The 18,905-nt window shown below is 39.9% G+C and overlaps 2 protein-coding genes across 2 annotated transcripts; one reads left to right on the forward strand and one right to left on the reverse strand.

Annotated features, from left to right (window-relative positions):
- Positions 1-1,178: 1,178 nt before the first annotated feature.
- Positions 1,179-4,280, reverse strand: apom (apolipoprotein M). Its single transcript, XM_079818935.1, has 8 exons — positions 4,191-4,280; positions 3,716-4,074; positions 2,655-2,794; positions 2,308-2,381; positions 1,980-2,087; positions 1,647-1,745; positions 1,461-1,498; positions 1,179-1,375 (listed from the first exon to the last, which is right to left on the reverse strand). Exons 2-7 carry the CDS (start codon positions 3,839-3,841, stop codon positions 1,470-1,472), a joined length of 576 nt encoding a protein of 191 aa, XP_079675061.1. The 5' UTR covers positions 3,842-4,074; positions 4,191-4,280; the 3' UTR covers positions 1,179-1,375; positions 1,461-1,469.
- A 3,327-nt stretch (positions 4,281-7,607) lies between these two features.
- LOC307127579 (tripartite motif-containing protein 16-like) lies at positions 7,608-17,979 on the forward strand. The gene is made up of 6 exons (XM_079818903.1): positions 7,608-8,264; positions 12,634-12,729; positions 12,930-13,160; positions 13,314-13,473; positions 13,638-13,697; positions 15,960-17,979. The coding sequence occupies exons 1-6, from the start codon at positions 7,674-7,676 to the stop codon at positions 16,487-16,489; spliced, it is 1,668 nt and encodes a 555-aa protein (XP_079675029.1). The 5' UTR covers positions 7,608-7,673; the 3' UTR covers positions 16,490-17,979.
- The last annotated feature ends 926 nt before the right edge of the window (positions 17,980-18,905 follow it).

Raw genomic sequence — 18,905 nt, forward strand, 5'->3', positions numbered from 1 at the left:
CCACCTGTTGGTCAAATGTTATGAGTTATTCTATTTATGGACCTCCTCACTAGAAATTCTGTCCAATTACATGATGTTTTTGCCACTGTGCCTGGTCCTGGAATTGCTGCTTGCAGCTATATTTGTTATAATAATAATTAGCATTATTATTATTACAACAATCAGTTAGATCAAGAAGATACGCATTTAATCATTTATATCCCATGAGATATCGTATAAAATGTTGAAAAAATAAGGAAAGGAAAAAAAAGGTTTTGTTTGTGTGTTTTTTAAAAAACTTTATTTATTATTGCTTTGCAAATTATTTAATAAATAAGTCACTGGGTACAGAGTTAAAAGGCAAGGTGATTCCAATACGATGGCTTTAACCCATTGACAAATTATGTTTGGATGTAATTTCATGCCAAAGCATGCTGTAAAATTAACCTGGAAGTGCAAGAAATGCATCTTCTGCTGTGTAACATAAAGGTTGTACTAAACTGGCCTCATTATGTGTTCAGTGATCTGTTACAGAATTGAGTCAAATTATTATATTTAATATTGAATTATTTCCCTGCCTTTGAGCTTTGATGACTGCAGTGAAACTGCATTTAACAATCTGTCTCACAAGAAAACTGAAGATTACTGATAATAGTAAAAACTATGTATTATTCCACTGCATGTGAAAGTAAAATGTGAATTTCATGCGTTTCATGTATACACTGTAAAATATAATCTTAAAAGGAAATGCATTTACATAATTTGCACAAACATAATTCACTATGTTAGAAACTATCAAAGGTGTTGTTGGGCCTTAAAACAGATGTGTTTGTTAAGGTTAATAGTTTTAAAGTGTATTTTGAAAAAATCTTATTCTAAAATCTTATTACCCATTTTTATCAATAAAGTTTTATATATACAATAGTTTTTGTTTATTTCTTTCATCAAGTTACATGACTAATCAGGGGTTCCCCCTGTAGTTAATTCTAATGGGTTTTTCTTATCTGTTAGCTAACATGTTTCATTATATTCTCTTGTGGGCTTAGTGAGTTTAATATAGATTTAGTGCCTCTGGAGACTCTTCTGGAGAGATATCTATATTCACAATCTCAGAAGTGAGTGTTGTTGAGTGTGTAGCTAATATGAATTTTCTCATGAATCTAGGACATTCATTTTTATTTTTATTTTTTATTTTTTTTACAAACTCAAAACAGAAACTGTTTCATTGACATTGATTTTGTTTATTTTGAAGAAATCTCATTCACAAAAATGTATCAAATCAGAAAATGCAGTTAATGGATCAGTCACTAAATGAGTAATAGTGAATCCTAATTTCCATCAAGGCAGTCATTTATTGTAGATCTGGAGTATGAAGATCTCTGCAGCTGCATGTGACCTTTAGGAATGAGAAATTGTGCGAAAATAAATCAAATGTATAATTTTCAGTGAAAACAAAGTTTAGAAACAATGTTTGCACTTACCCCTGTGTTTTAAGCTGCCACATCAAGTTTACAGTAACCTGAAATAAATGATACATATTTGATCAATCTAGTTTTACATAAACTGAATGACATGCTCATAATTCCATCATATTGCCGCCCTTTGTTTTGCAATACTTAAGTTACATGATCAAGAATGAAATGCGTCAGACACAAACTTTGGCCAACCTTTTTGCAGAGGTGCCTGATAGAAATCTTCCATTAATAAATCATCCGTTTTTGACTTAAAAGCCTGTATCACTTCATCTGGTGTTTTTTCATCACGAGCTGTAATGGAAGACAGACAGACAGAGAGACATTATGAATAAAAGTGTTGTGTAACTGAATCACGTTGCATTGGTGACTGCAAATGCAGCACATTTAGGCTACAGTATAAGAGAGGTATTCCGAGGTGGGTGCATGTTCAGTTAAATGTGTGTGCATTTTGTTTTCCTTCCTGTCCACTTTAACATGTTGCTCTGATCGCATGGAAGGTGGTGGGATACAATAAATGATACTGACCGAATAAAATAGCACTTGCTTCCTCGTCTTCATCCACAAACAGCATTACGATGCATGAAGAGCAGTTTATGAACGAGCCATCCCAGACCAGTGCAATGGTATCGTAATCTGCTCGTACAGTGACAAGGGGAAATTATATCATGTGAAATTATTTCTCTTTTGAAGTTAAAATAACTAAATTAACGAATTAGACCAATTCAACAAAATGCTAAATAGTTACAAAGTGCTGTGAGATTGTGCACGAACCCTCTAAGAATGTAATGTTAAACATGATAAAGCGATGCTGAATTATCGGTTCAGTCTGATCAGACTGTACATCCATTCTTACCACTTCTGAACAGGAAAGGGTCCGTCACAAACCAAGTAGAGTAGCTCCAGGTACTATTTTGACACAGATCTCCACTGTGATGATAAACAAAATAGTTTTAACACACTTGAAAAGTAATAGAACTGTCCGTGTGTGTGTGTGTGTGTGTGTGTGTGTGTGTGTGTGTGTGTGTGTGTGTGTGTGTGTGTGTGTGTGTGTGTTGTGTGTGTGTGTGTGTGTGTGTGTGTGTGTGTGTGTGTGTGTGTGTGTGTGTGTGTGTGTGTGTGTGTGTGTGTGTGTGTGTGTGTGTGTGTGTGTGTGTGTGTGTGTGTGTGTGTGTGTGTGTGTGTGTGTTTTTTTCCACTTACACGCGAGAGGATTCAGTCACTGTCAGGGTGTCGTCATCGCCTTTCTGAATGTGAAGAACAGAGCTGTCGGTGGTCAGGAAGGACTTGAGATCTTCTTCATCCCATACAGCTGCTGCCACAAAATGCCAAGAGCCCATATACTGCACAGGATTTTTTAAAAATAAATATTTTATTAAATATTGTGATAAGAAGTAGGGTATATACACAGATCAGGCATAACATTATGACATTGAATAACACTGATTATGTCTTCATCACGGCACCTGTTAGTGGGTGGGATATATTAGGCAGCAAGTGAACATTTTGTCCTCAAAGTTGATGGAAAAGTGGAAAAATGGGCAAGCGTAAGGATTTGAGCAAGTTTGACAAGGGCCAAATTGTGATGGCTAGATGACTGGGTCAGAGCATCTCCAAAACTGCAGATCTTTTGGGGTGTTCCTGGTCTGCAGTGGTCAGTATCTATCAAAAGTGGTCCAAGGAAGGAACAGTGGTGAACCAGAGTCAGGTTCATGGGTGGCCAAGGATCATTGATGCATGTGGGGAGCAAAGGCTGGTCCGTGTGGTCCGATCAAACAGGCGAGTTACTGTAGCTCAAATTGCTCAAGAAGTTAATGCTGGTTCTCATAGAAAGGTGTCAGAATACACAGTGTATCGCAGTTTGTTGCGTATGGGGCTGCATAGCCGCAGACCAGTCAGGGTGCCAATGCTGACCCCTGTCCACCGCCGAAAGCTCCAACTGTGGGCATGTGAGCATCAGAACTGGACCATGGAGCAATGGAAGAAGGTGGCCTGGTCTGATGAATCAAGTTCTTTTATATCACGTGGATGGCCGGGTGCACCAGGATGCACTATGGGAAGAAGGCAAGCCGGCGGAGGCTGTGTGATGCTTTGGGCAATGTTCTGCTGGGAAACCTTGGGTCCTGCCATCCATGTTACTTTGAAACGTAAGCATTGTTGCAGACCATGTACACCCTTTCATAGAAACAGTAGCAACAAAAAAAAAAAAAAGGCAGCAAAACAGGGACCAACACAATATTGTGTACTTGTATAAATCCTCTTACCTTATCAGAATTAAAAACAGAAGTGGAGAGAGGGGCTGGAGGAAGACCTGGCACCACGACCTGCATCCCAGCATAAAACAGACCCACTACTGAGCCAATGGCGCCCCATAATGTGCTTGCAAGCATGGCTGCGTCGATGAATGTGATACACGATACACAACGAATGCTGATGTCTTCTGACAGACAGATGCTTAGACAGAGATGTTTTAATACAGTACACGAGGGGACTTTCACCCCGATTTGTTAGCCTTTTTCTGTTTGTTCTATGTTCTGGTAATGGATGATGGTGTGTTTGTCAAGAAAATGTGCAAATACACCCCAATACGCCTGACCTTGTCCTGGACCACTACCCACGCACCCTGCAGAAAAATACATGCCAAAACATTCAAATGGAGGACAATGTGACAGTGTTTTTTAGTTTTCTTAATGTCTCACAAATAAACCTTGATGGCAAAAATACAAAAAGATCACTTACGGTTTCTCCTAGACAGTAATAAGATTAAAAGAAAAGAAAATGGAGACTTCTGCTTTAGTCCTACTTTTACATTCAATGTATGTTTATGGTGACCTTTGGAGCAATGATTGCATCGCTCTTCAGTTCAAAATGCAGCCTTGCCACTGTCTCTTTGTAATCAAACCTTTTAACCGTTTGTTTTTTGTTGATGATTTTGTGGAAATACATTTTACAAAAATGACTTTTGATTGGTGCCTGCTGCAGACAATTAAACAAAACTTGCAACCAAACATCACAGTGGTCAAATAACTATTGATGTTACTGTGTCTTTACTGTAAAATTATTATTTGAATGTATTATTTATAGTTAATAAATTGGTTTATAAAACCTTTGGTCTTGCTGAAGAATCTGTCACTTGTTCACCATTCAAAGGGATGGTCTTAAGACGACAAAGATCAAATACCTTTGTACAGTGTCACAGTGTGGTCACTGTATGTGTGAAGAGTAAACTATTTTTTACCATGAATGCTTAGCAAAAGCTTTAAAACCGGTATACCTCATAATGAACACTTAGGGTACTATAGACTTAGAAGGCTTAAAATTATGAGTCCAGGGTAATTCTTAACTCTGGGTAACCGCAATTGGGTCATCTTGTTGCGTGTTTCTCACATATACATTACTGTTGGTTAGTACATTTGTAAACCTTGTTGTTTGCATACAGTGCATCCGGAAACATTTTGCTATGATACAGTCATATGCTAAGATGGATTAAATTCATAATTTTCCTCAAAGTTCCTCAAACAATACCGCATAATGACAACGTGAAAGAAGTTGGTTTGAAATCTTTGCAAATTTATTAAAAATAAAAAAGAAACAAAATCACATGAATATAAGTATTCACAGCCTTTGCTCAGTACTTTGTTGAAGCACCTTTGGCACCAATTACAGCCTCGAGTATTTTTGAGTATGATGCTACAAGCTTGGCACACCTATTTTTGGGCAGTTTCTCCCATTCTTCTTTGCAGGACCTCACAACTCTTCAGTTCACAACACAGCCATTTTCAGATGTCTCCAGAGAATGTTCAATAGTGTCCCGTAGCCACTCCTTTGTTATCTTGGCTGTGTGTGCTTAGGGTCGTTGTCCTGTTGGATGATGAACCTTCACCCCAGTCTGAGGTCCAGAGTGCTCTGGAGCAGGTATTCATCAAGGATGTCTCTGTACATTGCTGCATCCATCTTTCCCTCGATCCTGACTAGTCTCTCAGTTCCTGCTGCTGAAAAACATCCCCACAGCATGATGCTGCAACCACCATGCTTCACTGTAGGGATGGTATGGGTCCAGACATGATGCTTAGCATTTAGGCCAAAGAGTTCAATATTTGTTGTATCAGACAGGAGAATTTTGTCTTGGTCACCTCCCTGACTTTATGGCCCTGACAGCTCCCTGCTCTAATTCATCCCAAACATGTTCTATTGGGTTGAGGTCTGGTCTATCAACTAACATTAGCTCGGCTTCACCTTCTTCTTTGCTCTGGTTGGTTGTGGCGCTCATGGCGCTATCCAATTGCATGCAGAGGGAATTTGAAAGACAACCGTTTATCCCGCCCCTCGGATTGAGCCCTGTCAATGGTGAGTTTCCAGACCCAAAATCTTGATGTGTGTCTGGCTTGTCAGGCTAGTTTAATTGGGGTACAGCTGGCTTCTTTAAATTAATAAATTCTTGAGTCTGCCATTACTGAATTCTAAAATCTTTCAAAAATTTTCCAATTACATAAAAGCAACAGTAAACTTGTTTAAAATAAAGTGAAATATCTTACCTTGACAAGTAGGTGATAGTAAATGGCAAATGGCGGCACAACATGATCTTGAACTCCACCGGATAGATGTAAAAAGTGCAAATTTGAATGCTCCTCTTCACTGTGCGATTTACATGGAACAACCAGAAGGATTTGGAGTGAAGTTAGACATACTAGGTGGAAAACTAGTCCATAAACTGAACAAGTCACTGTATGGTTTACAACAGTCAGAAACTGGAACAAAATGTTACATGACTACCTCTGATCACTGTGTATACAGTAAACAAACCGAAAAAGAGTGTGATTGTCATAATCTGGTTTGATGATCTGATTATTGCTGCCAGTAACAATGATTTAATGAATTGCGTGAAAAAGATGCTGACGGCAAGATTCAAAATGAAAGATCTATAGGAAAACTCAAATAGGAATTGATTTACATCAAAACAGATTTGTAAAATGTATCTGAAAGGGTATATTTTAACAGTAGAGAGATTCACTATTTCAGACTGTAAACCCAGATTGACCAGTTCACATTTACAAATAAATCAAATCAAATAAATGGTATTTGTAATGCGTATTTGGTGTGCTCTCCGAGGAGAGGGCTCCGAACTTGGTATTTGGCCCAAACCTAGAGTCCTCCCCATAGTCCTGGCTGTGGTAGGAACAAGCCAAGAGTGAGGAGTCATTGTGGAGGAGGGATGCTGAAAACTGTCGAGGAATGTAGGCAAGTGAATATATATAGGTTTCCTCTCATGATGATATGATTTGACGTGATAATTGCTGATGACAAGTTGACTGGATTGATCATTTGAATGTACTCCTGCTGAACTTTGTTATGGGTGTACAATCATATTGCTCACATGTATGCGACCTGCTTTCCAGATGGAAATATGCAAATAAAAGTTTTCTGGTTCCAGTCCAACAGAATACTGAATGATTTGTGTGTGTGTTTTTAAACTTTAACTTTATTTGAGCACATTTCGTATAGATACATATAAATAAAAACAAATGAGTCAAGGATCATTATTATATATTACATTATGATACCATCATAAAAAACAAGTGAAATACTTCAAATGTAATCAATTGACTGAAAATGTTTACAGTTACCCATAATGGTATTTAAACTAAATACAATTTGTTTATTTTATTTTTTTAATAAATATACTTGTTTAGAAGTGCAACGTCTTTTAATGAAATAGCAAAACTCAGAAGAATAGCAAACACGTTCACCACAAACAATAACCGACATAGGACTGAACAGAAAAATGAAAAAGTAAATGAGGACACTAAACAGGAACAGCTGGATGAAGATTAACTAATCAGAAACCATATAACTAATGAGAACACATACAGAAATGACAGAAACGACTAAACAGAACATAATTGTGACACTAACTGGGGCCTCATGCCCAGATGACCCCCATATAACCCAGATAAAACCCATGTGGGACCCACATGGATTATTGGGTACTATTATTATTTTGCCCAAACTCTTTCTTAATTGGTTTATTTGTCAGGTCTACTTGCATTTTATTATGTACCACGGTCCATTGTGAAATTTACATGCGTCAGACTTGGCAGACCTGTTTTGCATGTTTTTCAAACACAGATCCAGGAAACTACTTAAAGTCTCAGGTTCAGGAAAACAAAACCTATTTGTTCTGCGGTTGTAGGCTTCTCTCTGTCTGTGAGCGCATACAATAAGATGGCAGAATCCAGTATTTCAGTGGCTCAAGGCCAGTTCAACTGTTCAGTCTGTCTGGATCTACTGATGGATCCAGTGACCATTCCCTGTGGACACGGTTACTGTATGAGCTGTATTACAGGCTGCTGGGATCAGGACGATCAGAAGAGAGTCTACAGCTGCCCTCAGTGCAGACAGACCTTCACTCCAAGACCTGTTTTAGGTAAAAACACCATGCTGGCTGAAGTGGTGGAGAATCTGAGGAAGAGAAAACTCCAAACCGCTCAACTTGATCGCTATTTTGGTGAACCTGGAGATGTGGAGTGTGACGTCTGTACAGGGGGAAAAAATAAAGCCATCACAACCTGCCTGGTGTGTCTGGAATCTTACTGTGAGAGTCATTTTGAAAGTCATGAAGAATTTCACTCTAAAAAGCGACATAAAATGTTGGATGCCATTGAAAGCCTGCAGGAGATGATCTGCCCTCTACATGACAGATTGCTGGAAATGTACTGTCGGACGGACCAGATCTGTATATGCATGTTATGCATGGCGAATGAACATAAAACCCATGATACTGTATCACCTGATGAAGCGAGAACAGAGAAACAGGTAGTCAGAGCAGACAAAGTTTCAACTTATTTCTGCATTAATGATTTGTGCCATTGCAGTGTTTTCGGCTGACTGTATGTGATAATACATAACTTGTGTTGCCTTTGCAGTGTAGATAGAATTGGACAAATCTACAAAAATCACCATCATTTACCATGGATTTACAGTGGTAAAACTAACTGATATTCATATAGATTTTTTTATTATTAATGTAGACATATTAAATGTAATATAATTGCATTAAGCTATTGCATGCATGCATTTATACTTAATGTACTCAGGCTACTGTTTTTCATACAAATACTGCAGAAACCGTATAGTTACATTTTACCATGATAGTGAAGTGCTATATGCATTGCTAGTAAGTGGATCCCACTTACTAACTGATCTAAATGCAGTGTTGTTTCTTTTTTCTCTACGCAGTAATCGTAAAAAAACTTACCTACTGATCTAGTTTAATAAAAATAGGTATATAAAAATGTAATTATTTATTTTTGATACCTAATGCAGGGGTTTTCAAATAGGGTATCGGGACCCACAGGGGGGCACAAGGGTTCGAATTGCTGGTTCGTGAAAATATTTAGAGAAAAAGAGTTATTCAGAGAAGTTATATATTGTCACACCCCGTGGACTCTGTTTGTGTCCTGCCTTAGTTGTCATGGTTATTCATTAGATCTCATCATTATGTTCAGGTGTGTATCTCCACTACTTAAGTTCAGTTCTATTTGAGTTTTGTTGTCGAGTCTCATAAGTGTGCATGCTGTGTTGGACTGCTTATCTGAATTGAAATTTGCCTTGTGGATTATTAAAACCTGCTACCCTTCATCTTCTTCGTTGTGTGTTTGTCTTTCACCACACAACCCATTACAGAAGACTCGCGGCGACTCATTTACATTTTGTTTTCCATCACCAATTTGTGTTTTTGTTTCTTTTTTCATTTGTTATGGACATCCCTGCTGTGAAGCAAATGTGCTTTGAGCAGGAAGAACGCTCCCTAGAGGCTCACCTATAGAGGACTTCCTCGATCTGGCCTACCGAACAACCTTCCTGGACTGCCTCACCTCATGAACACATCTACTCAAAAGCAGTTTTCAGAGGAGGCTCCACGAGGGAGCTTTGTCGCCATTGTGGAGTGGGTGCTGTTATCCTGTGGATCTGCATTCACTGTGGATGACGTCACCAGCCCCACTCCCAACCCAGTGCCCAGCCAGAGCCCATCAAACCGGGTGGAGCAGCATGAACCCAGTACTGCATAGCCCTTCTCTGCCACAAACTGTGAGCTGATCTGCGTGTGAGCTTAACATTGCCACGGAGCCTGCATCTGACCAGGTGAGTGTGCCGGCTGCGCCATCTGCCGCCAAGGGAGTGTTTGTGGAATCTGAGGGACAGGATGAGAGCTCCGCCCACCCTTTCTCCACTAAGAGTGAGACTCTGGCAGCACAAAATATTGACAGTGAGTTAGGAGAAAATAATTCAGTATTACCCCTTACCTTCTTGTTTGCAGAATCTTCTTCATCTGTCCCGTCAGTCCTGCCTAGCCTCCCTCTCCCACCACCTCTCCTAACCTGGACTATTTATTATTCTCCAGTTTTGTCCCTTCCTCCTCTCAGTAGTGTGGTTCCACCTCGGGCCTGCTGGGATCCATCTCCTCCTGGGTGAGAAGAGCACGCTACTCTGCCTACAGTCTCAGCAAACTTTGCTCCTCTTTGTTCCATTGCCCTGGTTCCTGCACTCCTCTTGCCCTCATTTCCAGCCGAGCTCCATCGGTCAGTCGGCTCCACCTGGGTCAGACGTCACCGCGCCTTCGCTGCGGACTTGCTGGCCATTTGCTGCTCTCTGGCCCTCCACCCCTTCAACTCCAGGATGCTCAGCCCACCCTCAGGCTTCGCCTCTGCCCTTGGTCGCGCCAGCTCACCCTCTGGCATTCAGACCCATCTCGGGAGGTCGTCTCTGCGACCCTCGGGTATGTGGTGGGCTCCAACTCCATCATCATCCCCATGTTGGTGTCAGGACTCATACCACCATGGCTCCTCCCTCCGGCGACGCCACCATGGAGCATAGTTCTGGCTGTGACTGGGTTTCCACCAGCACACCTCTGGACAAGGCTCGTCCCTGGCTCTCACCACCTTTATCACCATCCTGGACTTTTCTGTTCCACCTCCTCCCGGTCAGCCATCCACCTCCAGAGCCTCCTCCGGTATCCTCTGCCTGTTTCGCCAACCCTTCCCCAGCCCTTTTGCAAGCCCCTTTATCCCTTCACCATCTCTTCATCCTCCTCGCCTTCTTCTCTCAATGGCGTGAGGACGTGCTTTCCAGGAGGGGCGTTATGTCACATTGCCATAGTTGTCATGGTTATTCATTTGATCTCATTATGTTCAGGTGTGTGTGTCTTGTTATCTCCACAACTTAAAGGTCCCATGGCATGAAATGAGGTATTTCAACATTAATATGAGTTCCCCTAGCCTGAATATTGTCCCCAAGTGGATTGAAATGTTGATCGGTGTAAAACCGAGTTCTGGCTGTCTTTCTCAGCCTTTGAGAAAATGACAGGCCAGACTAGCCAATCCTGATGTCTCCTGTTATGACGTCCACACAGGAACGGTTACCTCCCTTTCCTCCACCCAGAGAATCTGGCACGCCCATGCAAGCGCTATATTTGTCCTCGAGAGATCATGGCTTGTGAATGAGTGAATGCTGGCAGTTTCTCAGTGTTTGGATGTACAAATAAAAAAGTCTTTTTTCAGTTCCTTCTGATCTGTGATCAGTGATTTCTTATTTATTTATTATTCGTGCACACACTGCGGCTTCTCTCTCTCCTGACAGAACGGTGTTTTCGTGTTTTCTATCTTGTGAGTCAGTGTTTTTGTACGTCCTCGTCGCGTCTATCTGTTCTACAATGTGCATACAGTCATGAGTTTCTGCTCAACATCAGCAGACTCACATCTCTTTAGAGATAAACCTCATGCACGCAGAGGCTCAGGCTGCACTGACAGGTCGGCCTTCAACATCCCCGACCCCCAGTACTGCATCTGGCCCACAGCGGAGGCACCAAACGCGGCACGAGATTAAGCAGAAGGGGGGTAAGCCTGAGGGTATCCGGCTAGGCAAGCCAGCTATCCCCACAATAAACTGGATTACATTCGATTACTGCTGTTGTGTCTTTGTTTGCGCTGTGTACTCAATGCGCGTCACTGACGCTTTTCATATGATTGGAACATATCTAAAAATAATGCTATAATCAACACTTACTAACTCGTTCATCTCGCTGTAATGGTACATTGCATGTGTTACAAAGTTGGTAGAATAATGATGAAGACGGACTCGGCGTGACTGGGACTCGTGTTTATTCAGAACTCTCAGATACAAACACAATAAACTGCGCTGACAGACAGCGCTCTCACAACTCAGTAGTTACTATAAATAACTTTGTTAGCAATCGCTCCGTCTCCGTGATGTCCGGTTCGCGAACAAATCATTCTTTTGAATGGGTTCATTTTAGTGAACTGAACCAGTTCACCAAATTGGACTGAATCGTTCTAAACGGTTCGCGTCTCGAGTCAGCGCTGATCCATAATTTACTAAAGTTACTAACTTTCTGACATGAGTGACAGCCCCTCCGACTAGAAATAAACTAATAACCTGAAGTATATTCTAGTAACTACAACAGTTCACTGAACTGAGACATCCTGAGAACTGATGTGAAGTGAACTCAGGTCCATCCGTCTCTCTGGCAGCAGCTCGTGCCTCGTAGACCTCGTTAAACCACGCCCCCTCCGCTTATTTCAAATTCAAAGATGTCAGCCAATCACAACAGTGGGCGTTTTTACTGAAGTCTCACAGCAGACACGCCTCTTGAAGCAGGGCATTCAGCCACAGGGAAAACATCAGTATAGAAAAAATGCCTTTTATTTCTAAATTATGACATTTTATGATGTACAAATCATACTAACAATATAAGTACACCTCAGGAAACATTTATAAAATAATAGAAATATGCCATGCCATGGGACCTTTAAGCTCAGTCCTATTTGAGCTTCATTGTCGGGTCTCATCAGTGTGTGCATTGTGTTGGACTGGTTATCTGAGTTGGAATTTGCCCTGTGGATTATTAAAGCCTGCTACCCTTCATCTTCTTTGTGTGTAAGTATTGCGCAGTTAAAATTCAAACACTGCAGTAGGCCTATTATGTAGATATATGAATGGATAAATAGAGTATAAAGAAAAAAGTAAGGAAACTTTGAATTAGATTTCAGAATCAGAATTAAGAATTATTTGGATGGGGACACAATGGGGACACATCTTGTCTTTTATTTTGTGACATTCCACTTCATGAATTGCTGCAGTTTACTGTCATTTGTTTGTCCTACAGAAATGCGTAGAAGAGAAAAAGAGAACATTCCAGCAGAGAATCCAGGAGAAAGAAAGAGAGATTGAGGAGCTGAGAGAGGCTGTGGAGTCTCACAAGGTGAGTTTTGAGCAGAAGAACAACTGCTGGCGGCTGGAAGAGCGGTTTCAGACTCAGAATTCTCAATCATTCAGTGAGGAGCCAGTGCTGGAGATCTTTCCAGTCCCACTGAAGCCCACTGCGGGGAACAGGCTGTGTGAGGGACCAGTAAGAGCTGAGTGAATGGACTGACTCTAACGTGTCTCTCTCTGTGTGTCCAGCGCTCTGCACAGGCAGCAGTGGAGGACAGTGAAAGGATCTTTACTGAGCTAACCCGCTCCATTGAGAGAAGCCGCTCTGAGGTGACACAGCTGATCAGAGACCTGGAAAAGGATGCAGTGACTCAAGCTGAAGGACAAATGGAGCGACTGGAGCAGGAGATTGATGATCTGAGGAGGAGAGACGCTGAGCTGGAGAAGTTTTCCCACAAAGGTCACATCCATTTCCTCCAGGTAACACATCTGAAATATAGTTCAGTAGTGTTTAGTAAGGTATTTAGCTCAAAATGCAAGGTATCGAGCATTTTCAGGAATCTGATTTAAACATTTCCAGGATTCTGATTTCATGTTTTTCTTTTCCCATTGTTTGTCTTTGTGTTTGTGTAGAGTTTCCAGTCTCTCTCTGTCCCTCCTGGGTCTACAGACTCACCCAGCATCACTGTCAGTTCTCATCTCTCTTTTGATGATTTAAAAAAGTTTGTCTCTGAATTAGAAGAGAAACTTCAGCATGCTTTTAAAGAAGAGGAAGATTTTTTTTTTAAAAGAGGTTAAGTACTGAAACATTAATTCATTCTAACATTCATGGACTGTTAGAAGTCAAAATAATCAGTATAATATAATCACTATAATCCCACAACACATTGAATAAAAAATACAGGTGAATGAAAATTAAATACCTTTGCATTGAAACTGTCTGTTGGTTTTCCATAGTGAAACACACCGAGATGATTCCCACCCCTGAATTTGAGAGCAGGAAAAAGTTTCTACAACGTAAGTTATTTAGAAAACATGAGCCCACATACACACAGGTTTATGCTACTATAAAACGTTTACTCGGAAACATGTTTACATGGAATATTTCAGAATGTATCACCCGAATGTATTTTATAACTTTTTTTCTTAGTCAAGCTAAATTGAATTACGTATATAAAAATTTTAATTTTTTCCTGTGTCATGTAAATAGCCCTGATGCTAACATGATGTTAAAAAATTAAAGGGGTACTTCAGCGCTGGGAAGATGAATGTGTATTTAAACTGGGTCATTTATGTAGTAGAAATGTGAAATTATTTTTGAATTTGGTGCCTTCTAGACTGAAAAAATACAGAAAATTTATTTTTGTTTCATGTGGATGAAAGACAACATCTCCCAGAATGCACTTGCTTCGCTGCCCTATGAGGCCACTCCCAAAGCCACGGCTACTGGTTACATCTCTTGCTCCACCCCACCGTCGTTTTGATTTTCATAGTAATACAATAATTTCGCTCAGTTAGAGAATAAACACTACAATTAAAAACTGAACGTGTCTTTTCAATAAAGTGTGAGTGAGCCGAACGAAAGTCACAGCACAAACGCAGCAGGAGTCAGACTTCATTCAGCACGTGAAGAGCTGAGCAGAGCTGAGGTAATCGCGGCAGTCATTCACAGCGCGTGTCAAATCTGACGCGTTTTGTTGGCGTGAAGTCGGCGGCGCCGCTTTAGCAGGCTGAGGGGGTGGCGATTTGGCTTGACTGCCAGAGGAAGAGCTGGAGCATTTGGGCAAAAAGTGTCTCATCGCTTGTGACATATTCTGCACCTCTGTGAAACGCTCAGCGAAACCCACTACTGCCGGACAAAAGAGACCAGTGGTGGAGATGGGGGCATCCAGGAAGGAGGCTTTGTCCGAATCCTTCATCTCAGTTAGATTGAGCCAAAGGTGCCGCTCCGAAACAGTCAAGTTGGCCATGCTCTTACCTATAGCTTGCGCGGTGGATTTAGGAGCGCGTAGGGCTAGATCCGTAGCGCTGTGCAGGTCCCTCAGAGTCTCGGAGTCAGGAACAGACTCGTCCAGTGAGTGGAGGAGTTTGGCCTGGAATACCTGAAGTATGGCCATGGTGTGAAGCGCCGAAGCAGCTTGGCCGGCGGAGGCATTTGTTCGACCGGCGAAAGCTGAAGTGGTGCAGCAAGGTGTCGAGGGGTGTTGCGCACTGGCCTGCCATCCCCTGGAGGAGGGCGGGCAGAGGTGCACAGCGACGGCCTCTTCGAGGGGAGCTGAATAAGGCGATTTCCACGACTTGATTTCGTTGTGTTGTGGATTTTTCGTTGTGTTGTGGATTTATTTAGTTCTGTTGTGAACTTATGTATGCTTTTTAAATTTTGTTGTGTTGTGCACTAGTGGGACACTGTAGTACATGAGGGGGAAAGTACCAATATTCGAATATACTACTGAAAGCTTAATGCTAAATCACTGAAGTAACACTTTAATAAACAAACAATAATTTATGAATACTGATAAATAAAACTGTTTATTCAATTTGTTTTATTGAATAAACAATAGGGAAACATGACACATACTCAGACTAATTGTCTTATTTGCTTCTTTACTGGCCTAATAAAAATTTAATTAAATGAACATTTTAAAATTAAAATTAAAAATTAAACTTACACAAGAATTAATAATGGTCCTCGAATGAAATTGGCTGAGCAGCGTTCAAAGAGTGGATCTGCATCACTCTGCTTGTCTGTGTCTATTCCAAACTGTCATAGTGTCTATGAGGGAGTCATTGAATCATTGATTTAACCAATTTATTCATAAACACTGATTCATTCAGGAATTTAGTAAATGACTGTCGTCATTATAGGTAAATCATTGAATCTTTCACTCAACCTATTCGTTCAAAACACTGATTCATTCAGGAACATCATTACTGTGTGTGGAAATTCAGCAAAAATACAACTTGCAATGTTGTGAACTTGTGACTAAAATGTCAGTTGCTCATTTTCAACTTTTGGTTATTGAGCTCTTGTATAACAGTCACAGACATCTTGGTATTCTGACCTGCAGCACAATGTTGTGAGTGTGATCTTGCTCACTGTCTAAAGGTGTGGTCAAATTTAACATCGCTCCGCGAAATTTCACAGGTGAATTCCATTAATTTCAATAGGAATCCGTGTTTTTAGAGTTTCGAGCAAGTGCACCCTCAAACAATCTAATTGTTTTAAAGAATGTTACTCAGGTTTACTGATTAAAATGTGTTTTGTTGTTTTGTTTTCAGATTACCAGCACTTCACTCTGAATTCGGACACAGCCCATCAATACCTCAAGATAAGGGCTGACACTGTTACTAACATGAAGACAGAACAGTTTGATGATGATCATAATTCAGACAGATTTGATCATTGGTATCAGGTGTTGTGTAGAGAAATTGCGTGTAGACGCTGTTACTGGGAGGTTTACTGGAGTGGTTGTGTGGGTATATCAGTGTCATATAAGACCATCAGAAGGAGGGGACGGAGTCCTAGGTGTGAATTTGGATCTAATTATCAGTCTTGGCAGTTGTACTGCTCTGAATCCAGTTGTTCATTCTGGTACAATAGCCGACGCACTGAACTCCCTGTAGTCTCCGACTCCTGTAGAATAGGAGTGTATGTGGATCACAGTGCAGGAACTCTGTCCTTCTACAGCGTCTCTGACACCACAATGACCCTCATTCACAAAATCCAGACCAAATTCACTCAGCCACTCTATCCTGGGTTTTGGGTTTACTATAATTCAGAAGTGAATTTGTGTATTGGTGCAGCATAATAGATTACAGACCTGCTACACGTTCTCTTTTCCACTATCGGATTGAATGGATCTGAATATGGTGAGGAACGGTTCTTTCCACTTAAGTGCAGCACTGTATGATTAAACCCGACTGGATTTCTTGGTACGGTCGATGAGGTAACTGTGCTCCACCGTGTTGCTGGAATACCTAGTGATGTGATGGTGGTTTTCTAGTAACCTACATTGTTTTTCTACTCACCTTTTTTGTCAGAGAGATACAATACTCTAGCTAACTTACTACAATTCATATCAATATATAACTTGTATAATATTAGGTCAGTAAAGACCCTTTTTGCTAGTCTTGAAATTTGTACCTTTATCATCCTCCATGGCATGCTCACTCCAATGTTTACCTGGAGTATCAACTGTTGCCAACTCTTGTGTAGCCAAGGTAGTGTATATATTCTAATACATTTTTGTAGCATCAGAGCGGAAAAAAGAAACTTTAACCATTCAAACTGGCCCAGATCGGCACAGTTTCATTCAGCCTGATGTTGGAATTTCACTACTTTGAGTAGTATCAGTAACTGTTTTTATGGGGTCTAGTTTATAAGCAATACATTCTGTCTTTGAAATAACATTTTACAGTAATAATCACTTGATCAAATTAATGTTTGAAGAGTGGGGGAAGAATTAATTTAGAAGAATTCTCATTGTCAGTAACAATATGTTTCATGTCAGTTATACATACAATTGTAGTGTTGTACAATTGTAATGTTGTACTGACATACAATATGACCATCCTTGTTCTCGTGATTGAGAGTACATTATTATTATTAGGGTGAACGGGACATCATTTTTCATTTAGTTTATGCTTAGCGTTTACTTGTAAATACATACCAGCATTTAATGGACACAAGTTGTTTTACATACAGTATAAATAAAGTACAATTACTTTATTTCCTTCTTTCCTTCCTTCCTACTTTTCTTAAATGCATTTATAATACTGGGCACCAGGGTTCTCAGGGTTCTACGATCAGCTGAACTTATATATAAACACCAATTGGTGATTACGCTGATTTAACTCTCATGAATTTAAGTACAAACACAATAAACTGCATTTAAAGTTTTAATGAAAGTAATAATTCACCATTCAATAAGGGGGTTAGATAATCAACTGCTTTGAGGATTCAGTGAGAGAATGACTCAAACTGAGAACATGGGTGTTCTTGTAATATTTTGATCGGTTCATTACAAAAACTATTAATATGAATGTGGACTATTCTTTGTCCGGTGGTTTGAGAACTCTGCTGGAAACGCATGTGATTCCAGGCATGGAAGTGGCTTTAAAACATCTTATTATTCATTGAGCAGGTCACCTATAACCTTATGAGAACAGCTGTTGGAAACACGCTGTCAGAACAAATTAATTATTGCTGTGAGTAGGCCACATGCACATTACAAGGTGTAAATCCAAGAAAAAAATGTATATGTAGCTTGTTGTAAAATAAATACCTTTGCGTTTGTGTGACTGTTTTTGCATGCATTGATTGAAAAAAGAGGACTAAACTAAAGGGATACCGTAGTAGTTCACCCAAAAATGAAAATTCTGTCATCATTTACTCACCTGTACCAGTTTCTTTGTTCTGCTGAACACAAAAGAAGATATTTTGAATAATGTTTGTAACCAAGCAGATAGAGCAACCATTGATTACAATAGTAGGGGAAAAATACTATGGTAGTCAATGCTAGTCAATGGTTGCTCTATCTGCTTTGTTACAAACATTCTTCAAAATATCTTCTTTTGTGTTCAGCAGAACAAAGAAACTCATACAGGTTTGGAACAACTTGAGGGTGAGTAAATTATGACAGAATTACATTATCCCTTAAGGAATCTCGTTTTTTATATGTTTATTTCCATTTTTTTAATACGTTTTAATTAGTGAAGTTGAATCATTAGATTTTCCCTCAGTAACATTGCAATAGTGTACAGTCATATTACACAGAAAAATCTGTATTTTTTCCAACACATCTATATCAATAGGCTAACTTACAAATAAAAATCTTTGAGACACAAAACCTGGATTAACCAATTATTTATATTAAATCCACCATAGACAAATCTATTTTGTGTTTCTGCTGTGACTAGCTACAAATATAAATGTATTGTCTATAATTATATTTAATTAAAATCATAACAAACTCTTTAAACAACATGTTCTTGTATTTTAAGTACATCTGCCATTCAGGTGAAATTACGTATTCCGTGTTGAAGGAAAGTCTTACTGTGCTCACTTTGTAGTGTTGGTTTTCATATGGTCTTCCATGTAGCCTATAATGTATAATGCATCTCGCTGCTTTGGTTTTTGCATGTTAAAAGTAAAAGATAAGGCAAATCTGTAGGCAAATCTTCAGAAGATTTCAGTCTGAATGTCTTTTTTTTTTATTCTTCTAA

Source organism: Gobio gobio, assembly GCF_949357685.1.
Source record: "Gobio gobio genome assembly, chromosome: 6".
NCBI lineage: Eukaryota > Metazoa > Chordata > Actinopteri > Cypriniformes > Gobionidae > Gobio > Gobio gobio.

Coding starts and splice junctions, on each gene's coding strand:
- LOC307127579 (XM_079818903.1), top strand. CDS start 7,674: ATGGCAGAATCCAGTATTTCAGTGGCTCAAGGCCAGTTCAACTGTTCA. Junction 8,265..12,633: donor AAGCGAGAACAGAGAAACAG/GTAGTCAGAGCA, acceptor TTTGTCCTACAG/AAATGCGTAGAAGAGAAAAA. Junction 13,161..13,313: donor GTCACATCCATTTCCTCCAG/GTAACACATCTG, acceptor GTGTTTGTGTAG/AGTTTCCAGTCTCTCTCTGT.
- apom (XM_079818935.1), bottom strand. CDS start 3,841: ATGCTTGCAAGCACATTATGGGGCGCCATTGGCTCAGTAGTGGGTCTG. Junction 2,382..2,654: donor GTGACTGAATCCTCTCGCGT/GTAAGTGGAAAA, acceptor TTATCATCACAG/TGGAGATCTGTGTCAAAATA. Junction 1,746..1,979: donor AGCAAGTGCTATTTTATTCG/GTCAGTATCATT, acceptor CTTCCATTACAG/CTCGTGATGAAAAAACACCA.